The 13,307-nt window shown below is 42.4% G+C and overlaps 1 protein-coding gene across 1 annotated transcript in view; it reads right to left on the bottom strand.

The window, feature by feature from the left end:
• Positions 1-13,307, bottom strand: part of Col12a1 (collagen type XII alpha 1 chain) — a 128,651-nt gene that overhangs the window by 40,310 nt on the left and 75,034 nt on the right. The window contains exons 35-42 of the mRNA XM_042687119.1: positions 13,155-13,284; positions 12,135-12,277; positions 9,584-9,713; positions 7,214-7,333; positions 5,484-5,630; positions 3,758-3,874; positions 3,253-3,399; positions 1,231-1,305 (exon numbers count right to left, since the gene is read on the bottom strand). Coding sequence (XP_042543053.1) covers positions 1,231-1,305; positions 3,253-3,399; positions 3,758-3,874; positions 5,484-5,630; positions 7,214-7,333; positions 9,584-9,713; positions 12,135-12,277; positions 13,155-13,284 — 1,009 coding nt within the window. The remainder of the gene's footprint in view (positions 1-1,230; positions 1,306-3,252; positions 3,400-3,757; positions 3,875-5,483; positions 5,631-7,213; positions 7,334-9,583; positions 9,714-12,134; positions 12,278-13,154; positions 13,285-13,307) is intronic.

Here is a 13,307-nt window from a genome sequence, read left to right as displayed (position 1 = left end):
GGTCTAGATGCTGTCCCTTAACTTTTGTGATCAAAGCTGCCATGTTACTACTTAAACCCCAGCTTCGCTTCCAGACTTTTGCTGGTTAGTTGGAGAGACTAGTTTCAAGGACTTTGCTGACAAGATTGGATTTGAACCGTAATCCTCAGATCTCAGACTCCTGAGTAGGCATGAGCCGCCAGTGCCTGGCTCAATAAAGCCTATTTTTAATAGGATTAACATGTTATAATAAAAATTATATGGTTTTAACCCAAGAATTCTGAAGTTCTTTCAGAGTCTAAAATAAGTCATTATTGTTTTACACTGTAGTCTATTACGTTGCACACTTTTTAATGTACTTATATAACAGGTTTAATGAGTCTAGATTCTAGACTCTAAACTCTGAAATGCTATCTGAAACACAGAGTGTTTGTGTAGAGGGATCTAGTAGTTTTGGGGTTTTTTTGTAAACATAATTTGATAGAACACTAAAAAATTGCCCTCAGTTAGTTACAGAGAGACTGGTTTTAAAACATACCATTTCACTTATTTACTATACTGATGATTCCATCTCAAAATTAAGTAAATGGAAATTTTCTTTTTAGTTTTATGTAATCCAGAGGCCATCTCAGATCACAAGTCAGGAAGTCCAAAGCTAAAGGCCTCAGGGACTTGGTTGCGAATACAACCCAAAAGATGTAAAGTCTGATTCCAGTAGCCAGCATAAAGAAATAGCCTCCCCAACAAATTGTTTAAATAGGGATACAGGTGGACCCATTACAACTATGAGATGTACAAGTCGTTATGTCGAAAACGAACTTTACAACTTTGGGGGGGGAGGAGGTTTGGGTGGGAAGTGGGGGGAGGATGGGAAGGGATGGGAAGGGGAAACAAAGGAGGAGGCTACAATGCTTGATAAGAAATGTACTCATTATCTTGCCCATGTAATTGTAACCCCTCTGTACAGTATTTTCACAATAAAAAAAAAAAGAAATAGCCTCCCCGTGTCTATAGAACATACACTAGATCTTAATGTAAAAAGTGGAAGAAATAGAACTTGGGATGTTCTTTATAAACTGATCTTATTCACATTAGAACGCCTAGGAAAGCGGACTACGTTTCTGGTCTTCTTTCAACCTAAATGCTCTGCAGCAGGAAAAATAAATCAAAAGGGTTGTAAAGGATCGCATGTGTAGCACAGCTAAGTCTAAAAGCTTAAAACTCAATTGGATTGATTTCATGGTCACTTACCATCTCGGGCTGGTGGGATCGTGGGAGGAGGAGGTGGTGTGGGTGGCTCCGTGGGAGCTTCAGTTGGCTTTACAGCTAGAATGTTAAAAGAATAATTAGTAAAATACAACAGAAGCACATTCCATAACCCAGAAATTGAATTGAAGAACAGTTTAAGTCCTCAATAACAAATGAAGTCTTAGGAAAAATCTCCAGACCCATAGCACTGACCAAAAGAGCAGGGTCAACCCTATCTGGAACTGGTAGGTTTTCATATCCTCTACTGCTGCAAAAAGCAAAGATTCAAAAGGAGAAAGCAAAGCCTTGAGAGAGCAGATGAATAAAAGTCACTGAGGTGAACTGAGGTTCACCTTCTCATGGTCAGCGACAGCTCTCTCTTCCTCCGTTAGCCCTTTTCTTAAAGGAGCACCAGCTCTGTAGCAAGGACAGCCTGGAATGACTGCAGAAAAAAGATCCTGAAACCCTGAAACCAGCTGTAGGCTCCACTTTCAAGAACTGCCACAGGATCATCATTATTGCTGCCACTGAAGGGAAATACCCGGACAGGCACTTCCTGTACCTATAAGATAGAGTGTTCCTACATGTGGAGCACCCTCCTATACACGAAGCATCCTCCTATACACAGAACATGCTCCTATACATGAAGCATCCTCCTACACACAGAACATGCTCCTATACACAGAACATCCTCCTATACACAGAGAATCCTCCTATACACAGAACATCCTCCTATACACAGAGAATCCTCCTATACACAGAACATCCTCCTATACACAGAACATCCTCCTACACACAGAGCATCCTCCTATACACAGAACATCCTCCTATACACAGACCATCCTCCTATACATGAAGCTTCCTCCTATACACAAAACAACCTTCTATACACGGAACATCCTCCTATACACAGAACATCCTCCTATACACAAAACAACCTTCTATACACAGAACATCCTCCTATACACAGAACATCCTCCCATACACAGAGCATCCTCCTATACACAAAGCATCCTCCTATACACAGAGCATCCTCCTATACACAGAGAATCCTCCTATACACAGACCATCCTCCTATACACAGAACATCCTCCTACACACAGAGCATCCTCCTATACACAGACCATCCTCCTATACATGAAGCTTCCTCCTATACACAAAACAACCTTCTATACATGGAACATCCTCCTATACACAGAACATCCTCCTATACACGAAGCATCCTCCTATACACAAAACAACCTTCTATACACAGAACATCCTCCTATACACAGAGCATCCTCCTATACACAGAACATCCTCCCATACACGGAACATCCTCCTATACACAGCCCATCCTCCTATACACGGCCCATCCTCCTATACACGGAACTTCCTCCTATACGCGGACCATCCTCCTATACACGGACCATCCTCCTATACGCGGACCATCCTCCTATACGCGGACCATCCTCCTATACGCGGACCATCCTCCTATACATGGAGGATCCTCCTATACACGGAACTTCCTCCTATACACGAAGCATCCTCCTATACACGAAGCATCTTCCTATATACAGAGCATCCTCCTATACACGAAGCATCTTCCTATATACAGAGCATCCTCCTATACACAGAGCATCCTCCTATACACAGAACATTCTCCTATACACAGAACATCCTCCTCCTATACATGAAGCATGCGCCTATACACAAAACATCCTCCTATACACAAAACATCCTCCTATACACAGAACATACTCCTGTACACAGAACATCCTCCTATACACAGAACATCCTCCTATACACAGACCATCCTCCTATACATGCTCCTATACACAGACCATCCTCCTATACATAGAACATCCTCCTATACACAGACCATCCTCCTATACATGGAGCATCCTCCTATACACAGACCATCCTCCTATACATGGAGCATCCTCCTATACACAGAGCATCCTCCTATATACAGAGCATCCTCCTATATATGGAACATTCTCCTCAGAAGAGAATGGAGACTTTCCTGATCACTCCAAAACATACTGGTATGTTCTTTGACAGGAACGCCTGGCCCCTCCAGGTTTGGTGTCTGCACAAACACAGTGACGCCATACTCCGCCTCTGGTGAAAGGCCTGTGAAGCAGTGGCTCGTTTCTGATCCACGCACGGTGATTTCTTGTCCTCTGGTTCCTGGGTATGATAGCAAAGGAAAAAAGCACACACATTCACATCTGTTATAATTTAAGACATTTGAGAGGGTTTTTTTTTTTTTTAAGATAGTTGTGGAGCTTGAACTCTGGGCTTGGGTGCTATCCCTCAGCTCTTCAGCTCAAGGTGAGTGTTCTACTGCTTGAGCCACAGCACCACTTACTGGAGATAAGAGTCTCACAGACTTTCCTGCCCGGGTTGGCTGTGAACCGCAATCCTCAGATCTCAGCCTCTTGAGTAGCTAGGATTACAGGTGTGAGCCACCCGGCTGAGAGGTCTTTTATAAACAAAATAAAGTCCTATTTACTGAAGTTTCGTTTACTCTCTTGTATATACATACCATCTGCAGGACTTAGTTTTAGCCTATAAGAGGTAGCTGCCCGGTGAGGTGACCATTTCACACAGAACGTGTCCCACCCAACCTGGTATGTTTTCAGGTCTGTCACATTTAAATATACTACAAGAGAAAGAAAGAAAGAGATTCACTTGGTGAATAAAGGCAAAAGGGCATACTGTGAATCAGAAGACAATTTTCAAGCTTTTATTGTAAGCTGGAAAACAAATCTGAAACCTAAGTCAAATATATAAGTCATGTCAAAACTGACCACTCTCTTCATCACTGAAAGGAAATCTTCACCATCCCTCAAATCAATGAATATCAAACATCTCATATGGCAAATAACAAGAAACTTCTTTTTCTGAAAGTCTATGTCTTTTACATCCTCAAATACTTATCAAAACACTTAGTAACAACAATAAATGTATCTTTAGACCAAATCAATGATTCAATAATTCAAATTCCACCCATAAACTTAGGTAAGTATATATTTGAACATCATTAGAAAACTAAGTGGTACCACAATACTAATGGCATAGATCATTCATGGGTAAAATGACAAATTCTGTAAAAAAAAAAAAAAAAAAAAGTTTTCTTGTGTGTGTGTGTGTGTGTGTGTGTGTGTGTGTGTGTGTGTGTGTGTGTGAAAGAGAGAGATTAAGAGTGTGTGTGTGTGTGTGTGTGTGTGTGTGTGTGGCCTGGAGCTTGAACTCAGGGTCTGGGCACTGTCCTTGAGCTTTATTGCTCAAGGCAAGCGCTCTACCACTTGAGCCATAGCTCCACTTTTGGAGCTTTTTGGTGGCTCATTGGAGGTAAAGTTTATAAGTTTATCTGACTTGGAGAAGGGAAGGGGAACCCCAGAAGTAGCAGGGCAAAGAGTAAACCGATGCAACAGCAATGCTCATCAGACACTGCATTGGAAATGAACTTTACAACCTGGGGAGAAAGGGAGCTGGGGTGCTAGTGGGGGGAAGTGGGAGAAAGCACGGGAGGGGTGACACTGTTCAAAAATAAATGTAGTCATTACCTTACTTATGTGACTATAACCCTCTGTATATCACCTTTACAATAAAAAAAATTGTATTGGGGAAAAAAAGAGTCTCAGACTTTTCTGCCTGGGCTGCCTTCAAACCATGATATTCAGGTCTCAGCTTCCTGAGTCGCTAGGATTACAGGTATGAGCCATGAACACCCTGTTGGTTTATCTTTTAAGATCCAAATAGACATCCCTTCTTCATTATGTACATTTTTTTCATTATGTACATTTTTATGCATTCAACTTCTGTAAACATTTCCTTTCAGAAGACCCATGCACCTAACTAATTGCTATCAAATCCTTAGACCAAGCTTTCCCAGGGAAGAACCTGCTCAGGCTGGTTCGCTCCAGAGGAGCTCTGAGGACCAGCCTTTGTGGACTGTAGGATGGGAAGCAAGACAAGCCCACAGGGAGGAAGTAAAGGCACAGGACTGGGATCTGGGGAAAGCCAGTCTTCTTGTACCACTACCAGTCCCATTCAGACATTACTTGTGGATTTAAATAGGGATTTTGTTTCACTGGACATAAAATGACCTAAGTAATACTGGAGAAAACATGCATTCCTGAAGAAAAAGTAAAGTTAAAACAGACAGTGATTCTTACTAGATATTTTCTGAAGACCACACACGCGCGCGCACACACACACACACACACACACACACACACACACACACACACAGATGCATGACTCACATGTAGTGCCTTGATCCGTCAGGGGAACGCTGAGTCCAGAGTCGTACTGAGCGAAAACACTCACATCATAGGTGGTGCTGGGGTTGAGGTTGTGCAGGGTGTATGAGGTCACTTCTCCAACAAAGGCTTCCATGGGTTCATTGGAACCTTAAATGACAACCACACAGGACACAGACCCTTGCTCTCCTCATGAATTCCAGATCATGAAGTCCAACGGCAGGATGGACGCCATTACTCCCCACAATCTCCCATTCAGTCATTCACTGCGGCACAGGCCCCATTCTGTAGCGAATATGAAACTAAGCAAAGGCTGATTTCTCCACTCTATTTTTTTTTTTTTGCAATACTGCAATTTGAACCCAGGGCCTTGTGCTTGCTAGGTAGACACTCTACCGATGAAAATACAAATCAAGTCTCCAGTTTCATGGCACTGATCAATGCGACATCTGTTCTAGCTCCATAATTGGGTTGATGACTTCAGCCCTGGTTTGGGCTTTCAAATAGAGCAGACCTCTATCTTTTGCTTCCTCCAGCCCTGGTTTGGGTTTGGGTTTCTTTGAGAGAGGTCCTCCATCCCACCAGGCATAGGCTTGGCCTGTGATCTGCCTATTGTAGACTTCCCATATTCACTCAGATACCAGACATGCTTCACCATATCCAACTTCCATCCCTCCACTGACAGGAAAGATCATAGACATTGCTTCCCAGGCTGCCCTGGAAATATGATCCTCCCAATCTCGGCCTCCCATTTCTCTTAGAATGACTGTGCCAGCTATGGGCAGAAAAGGAGTTTTTGCTTTCAAGGCTGACCTCTAACCAAGATTCTCCCATTCAGTCTCCCTAGTAGCTAGGATTACAGGCATGAGCCACAAGCACCAGGCTTTCATTCTTAACCTCAAAGCATAACACAGTAAAGAGAATCCAGTTACATTTGTAATCACGAAAGAGTTAATGAACATTCACTTGCCTCTCTTCTAAGCCCTACTTGGCCAGCATAGAGCTCTACATTGAAGAAGTTCCCTGTTAAAATTATTTTGCTTCATTGACAATCTAAGTACTTCCATCTTAGACCCCCATTCCATACATCTCAGTTTCTAAAGGTCTCTTCTCTTCCTTTTTAGTTCTTTACTTCTTATACATTTTCTTTCTTTTAGTTTCTCTCCTATGTTTTTATTTAGTCCACACACTTTCTGGGTGCATAAATGATGCTCCAGAAAATCTGGTCCAGAGTAGGTCTCTCCCGGTTTTGATAAGCACATAAATGGGGCACACAAAAACAGAAAATCACCTCATGCATGTGACGTTCATTGACTCAGAAGAAACTACCAGTAAAAAGTCGGAGGCAAACCTCTTAGGAATAGACTAAAATGCATAACATCTGTGCCCACAATGGAATAACAAATGGCTATCATGGGGAAACTATGAGGCCTGATATTGATTAAAGTATTTCATGATCGTACTCAGATACAGCAAGTATGCACACAACTAGCTTCACTTTGTGCAATTTTATAGTCCAGGTCACACTTTGTGATCATGAAATTTAATTAGAGCTTCACCTGCATCCTTCAGGCTATTGACTGAAGGTGGTGTTTTCAGAAACATTATTTTTAGTGGGAAGGAACTTGATATGGTGATAGTAGAATCCATTACATTAGAGGATGCACTACAGAATACCATTGTATACTAAGCACTTGCTATGCATTTTTACTAGAATAAATGTGCTTCCTTACCCACTGGCTTATACACAATTTTATATCCAAGAACTGGAGAAGGTGAAGGGTCCCAGGACACGCGGAATCTCGTGTACCATTCATCAGAGATGTGTATGTTCTGCGGAGGGAGAAGTCCCACTGAAAGCAAACATCGCTGCACGTTACTGACCTTCCACTGGTAGATGGAAGTCTACAAACATCACTACAGCAACCCATGAGGGCATTTGAATTTTTCTTTTGGGGTCAGTCATGGGGCTTGAGATTTTTTGCTCAGGCTAGGGCTCCACCACATAAGCCACAGCTCCACTTCCAACTTTTTGGTGGTGAATTGGAGTTTTACAGCCTTTCCTGCTGGGACTGGCTTCCAACCACGATCCTCACATCTCATCCTGCTGAGTAGCTAGGATTATAGGCATGAACCACTGGCCTCCAGCTGCAGTTTAATTCTTAATATTTCATAATTTCCTTGCCAGAGAACAGCTAAAAAGCCATAGAATATTCACCAAAAGCTTAGTTGTTTCCCACATTCTAACAGCAATTCACATGGATTCAGGACCTGGTGATTTTTTTTTAATCAGAGCCTCATCAACAGTAGGTTAGATGCAGAGAAAGCTTCATCAACTGCAAGACCCAGAGCAAGTATGTGATATGGCTCAGAATTTTAAAAGAGATTCAGATCCATTTTAGAATATTCTAGATCATGGAATGCTAGAACCAGGAGGCAATTTAGAATGGTCTGGTCAGATCACTTCATCCCATAAATAAGAAATGGCTTTCCTAAGATCACACATTTAGCTAGTGACCTAAACAACTTTCTCTTCCTCCACCAGAGTAATCCAGGGTATAATCTCCTATCCCTACCACCCCCAAACCTACAACAACCCCCAAACTTGCAGAATCAACGCTATTAGGCTGGAATTGTGAGGGGTGGCCAAGTTATTATTCACAGCATGACAACAAATAATTAATTCAACTTGAAAAACTTCCCCCCCCACACACACACACAGGAGGAACTAGACATCTTCCTTCCTGGACAATTCAAAATGCAGTAAAGATCATAGGTTACATTTTGATAAGCTCCAAATTCTGAAATAGGGCATTTTCTCCCAGGGATGTATTAAGATATACTTTTAAGTCTCACAGAAAACTCAAAAAGTGAAGTTGTTAAGTCAAAAATCTTCTTAATGTAACCCACCTGTGCAAACATTTTAAGTTCAGAAAATAAAATAAAATTTAAAAATGGTCTTAAATCAGTGGCCCTGTCCCTGGAGTCTCAGTGTACTAAATGAATACACAGGCAGCTGACTTTCACAGATTGACATTGAGAGACTGAGAACTGACTCTAGTCCTGTTTTTCTCTTAGAAGCTGTTAAATGTCATTTGTCACAACTTTTGTAGTGTTGTTAAGAACATCTAAGCACAAGAAGAGTTCAGGCATGTGAGGGACACAGGATGCCTGAAATCCCATAGGCTTAAGGAGACCTTTGCTGGATGAAGTAGGAAGAAGGGCCACACTGAAAGACCTAGGGGCCAGTCTGCCATTTTGCTGAGCTCTTGGCTCCCAGTCTTGGCTGGGCATTGTGGCATTTTCAAGACACATCTCAAAGCAGCTGCAGCAGTATTTCTGGGAAAGCTCTCAGACCTAAACATCTTCCTCAATCTCCTCAGATGATTCTAATGGATGTGTTTCCAAAGGGTCTCTAACCAGATTAGGGAATCTTTAAAAATAAGAAATTGCTGGGCTGGGAAGGTGGCTCAGTGGTAGAGTGCTTGCCTTGCATGCCTGAAGCCCTGAGTTCGATTCCTCAGCACCACATAAGCAAAAAGAAAAAAGCCGGAAGTGACGCTGTGACTCAAGTGGTAGAGCGCTAGCCTTGAGCTGAAGAGCTGAGGGACAGTGCCCAAGCCCAGAGTACAGGCCCCACGACTGGACCCAAAAAAAAAAAAAAAAGAAAGAAATTGCTAGATATTGGTGATTCTCTGTAAATTATAAGGTGCAGTGTATTTTTTTAGCAGTACTGGGTTTTGAACTCAGGACCTCACATTTGCCAGCCATGCATACTACCCTTTGGCCCATTCCCCAGTCTTTCCATGACATACCTTTGGCAAACTTCAGTGTCTAATAAAAACATTAGTGCAATATGAATGCAGTATTTCGGATGCAGAAAGAGCATATTTAAAAGTTATAAAGGATACAAGGAGCAACATTTAAAATGTGACAAGTTCAAAGCAAAAATAATGATACAAAGGGGGGAATGATGGGAGAGGCAACACTGATAAGATGCATTGTACTCAAACTGACATGCGTAGTTGAAACCCCTTTGTACAACCACTTCAAGATAAAAAGTATACAAATAAAATGTAAAGAGGAAGGCATGAGACACTCACCAGTTCTTCCATTTCCAGTTAGGTGACCACCATCTCCATCTTCATAAATGGCAATAACAGTAATTTTATAAGGAGTGTCAGGCAGCAGAGGCTGTAGTATTACATTGTTTCTTCTTCCTGGGACTGTGGTCTGTAGGGGAAGTAAAATCATACATTCACTGCCAGTTAGAACACTTCCACATCAGAAGTCAATCATTTTTTTTTTCTTTAAACAGTGATGGTTTCTTTGCATTTTCTTTTAGGTTTTAAAATGTGCATTGCAAGATACATTGTCTACCCTGTCTCTACGCAACACTTTCAGATTGACAGTTCTGGGTTCAAGAGACAGATCAGCTACTAAGAAACCATGTGACTTAGCATCTTTGAAGGAGACTATGAGATGAAGGGCAGTAAGGTATAGAATGCCTCCAGCCATTTTACCGAGTATTCCAGCATTGCCATAGTAAGTTTGGCATGTTTCATTGTTGCACATTCTTGGAAGTGGCACTGTAGCTCAAGTGGTAGAGCGCTTGCCTTGAGCTGAAGAGCTGAGGGACAGCGCTTAGGCCCAGAGTTCAAGTCCCATGACTGACCAAAAAAAAATGTTCCATTGTTGCACATTCTGGTTTTTACCTAGTACTTCAAAACTATATACCAAATACCCATTGGAAATTAGCTGCTAAGAATCCACAGGGTATAAAAGTGGACACAATTTCTGTCCTCTAGGTAACACCAGTTAGGAAAAAAAGACAGAAGGAAGACATGGAAAATCCATTCAACTAGCTCCTCAAAGAGGAAGCAAATCATCACTCTCAGTTTCTCTTTAACCTGTAGTTGCTTTTACAAATGCTATGGATTAGTTAGGCCAGTGATCCTGTAACTAAAAACAGTACATTGGCAAGAGAAATGTGTTCCATGTTTTCAGATAGGAAAGAAAGGTTGCATATTTGTCCACAACACGTGGACATTGAAGGCTAAAAAAAAAAAACTTTGGCAAACTAACTGCAGTAAGAATGAAATAATATGAATATCTCAATTTGATAAAAAAAATGTAAATGGCAATTGCAGATGTTTATTATTAATAATAAGGTGACATTCAATTAAAGCTTACTTATACCAAGTTTGAGTATATAAGCATGTGAGAGAGAAAGAGAGAGACAGAGAGAGTACTGAGGCTTGAACTCAAGGCCTGGATGCTGTCCCTCAGGTTTTTCCCTCAATACTCTCTCATTTAAGCTACAGCTCCAATTCTGACATTGGAGATTAGAGTCTCACAAACTGTTCTGCTGGGGCAGGCTTTGAACCACAATCCTCCGATCTCAGTCTCTTGAGAAGCTAGAATTACAGGTGTGAGTCACCCTTGGCCACTTGATGAAATACTTCCTCAGTGGTATGCATGGAGAATCATGATCTAAATGGATTGTAAACTCCAGACCCAACTTCAATAACCACTGTGGGCTCTGTGAGCATATTCTAGCATCTAATCACTAAACTTCAATGGAAGTCGTTTTCTATCCACAACCTAACTACATACATAGGGACAGCTATGAGGAAGCTAGGTCTGGAGAGATAAAATATGACACTCACAAAATATAGAGAATTTTTTAGCATGACCCAAGGACCTGATTCAATCCCTAGCACTTCAAATTAATAATTAAGAAAAGATTATCTAGGCACAGGCAAACCATGCCTGTAATCCTGGCTACTCAGGAGCTACTCATCAAGATCTAAGGGTGGTGGCTCAAAGTCAGCCTGAAGAAGTAAAGTTTATGAGACTCTTATCTCCAATTGGCCACAAAAAGCCAAAAGTGGAAGTGTGGCTCATATGATAGAGCACCAAGCACACAAAACAAAAGGAACTAACTCAAAAGTGTTGAACAGCAGCTGAGCGCTGGTGGCTCACACCTGTAATCCTACCTACTCAGAAGGCTGAGATTCTGAGGATTGTGGTTCAAAGTCAGCCCAAGCAGGAAAGTCCGTGAGACTCTTATGTCCAATTAACTATCAGAAAACCAGAAGTAGAGCTGTGGCTTAAAGTGGTAGAATGCTAGCCTTGAGCAAAAGAGTTCAAGGACAGCTCTGAGGCCTTGAGTTCAAACTTCACAACCACCACCAACAACAACAAAAAAGTTCTGAGCAAAGTGTCTAGAGAAAGGAGAGATCAATTAGCCCTGGAGTATTGAAGGCAGAACTTGTAGAGGACTTAGATCTGAAGAGAGAGTCAGATTTAAATAATCACATCATAGGATATGAACAGTCATTCCAGATTAGCTGATATAGTATTTCACTAGACTTCATTCCTCCTATGACACAACTAGGTAGTTAGAAATGTTCAAGTGATTGATCATAACTAAGACCACTTGTCAATCAATCTTTCAAATAGAAATGAGCCCCCCAAAACATTGCAGGAGCATCCGGTCATCCTGGCAAAAGCTGTGTAAAATGTGACTGCTCCATGAAGGTCAAAGACTCCACTCCAGTCACCACACATTTCTAGAAAAGAAGTTTAATTTCACACTCCAGCTGCCTAACATTATGAAGTACGTGAATAAATGAGCATCATCACACGTACATATTCATCGATCGGATCGCCAACAGTGGGAGAGTAAATGATCCTGTACTGCTGAACCGGCCCATCTGCATGATCCCAGGCTACGGAGAGGCTGTTCGTGGTCTCATCAAAGACCCTCAAGTTCCTTGGTCCACTTCGAGGAACTAAAGAAAGCACAGAATTGCGGGGAGTGGGGGGGAAAGGAGGGTGTCAGTATTGGGTCTTGAACTCAGGGTCTGGGTACTATCTTTTAGCTTTTTCTCTCAAGGCTAGCACTCTACCATTAGAGCCGCAGATCTGCATTTTTGGTGGTTAGGTGGAGACAGGAGTCTCATGGACTTTTTCTAATGGAGGTTTGGCTTCAAACCTCAATCTTCAGACAGATTAGAGGTGGGAGCCACCAGCACCCAGCCATAACACAGGAGTACTTGTGGCTTTCCTGACAGCATGACCAGCTCAGCTAGTTTAATGTTTAATGAAAGCTGGAGGCAAAAGTGCTCACTTGGTGAGGAGAAGATCCACTGCAGGGCAGAGCAGAAAAACCCCTTCCACTCCTCACCCACCCAGAATGCCCCACTGGGGATAGAGTGAACACTTGTCCAATGGCTCACACCTGGAATCCTAGCTACTAAGGAGGCTGAGATTTGAGGATCACGGTTCAAAGCCAGCTGGGGCAGGAAAGTCCATGAGTCTCTTATTTCCAATTAACCACTCAGAAAACTGGAAGTGGCGCTATGACTCAAGTGATAGAGCGCTAGCCTTGAGCTGAAAAGCTCAGGGACAGTGCCCAGGCCCAGAGTTCAAGCCCCACAACTGACCAAAATTTAAAAAAACAAAAAAAATACCAAGTAACCAGCTTCATTCAACACAGAAGTTTGCCATGGACTGTAGATTCCACTGGGATGGGACGCAGGCTGACATCACATGAACTGCCCAGAGGAAAACTCTCTCTCTCCACCCAACATCAACTCCTCACTCATGGCAAGAAGCATGCTAATCTAACTACAAGCAAGTAGGGGTGCAGAAGGATTTTCGCCTCACGTGTTCGCCCCTGACTGGGGCTGGGGTTCCCCTCTCCATCCGAGTAGAGAGCCACAATATCCACAGAGTAGGGAGTGTCAGGAGTCAGCCTCTCCAGGTGCACTGTGCGGGTATTTCCCGGCACCACCATCTGCAGAGGAGAGAATGTTCAAT

This window comes from Dipodomys spectabilis, unplaced genomic scaffold, assembly GCF_019054845.1.
Source record: "Dipodomys spectabilis isolate Male_0828 unplaced genomic scaffold, ASM1905484v1 ptg000102l, whole genome shotgun sequence".
Lineage (NCBI taxonomy): Eukaryota > Metazoa > Chordata > Mammalia > Rodentia > Heteromyidae > Dipodomys > Dipodomys spectabilis.
Note: the sequence above shows the minus strand (reverse complement) of the source record. Positions and strands in the feature narration are given on the sequence as shown.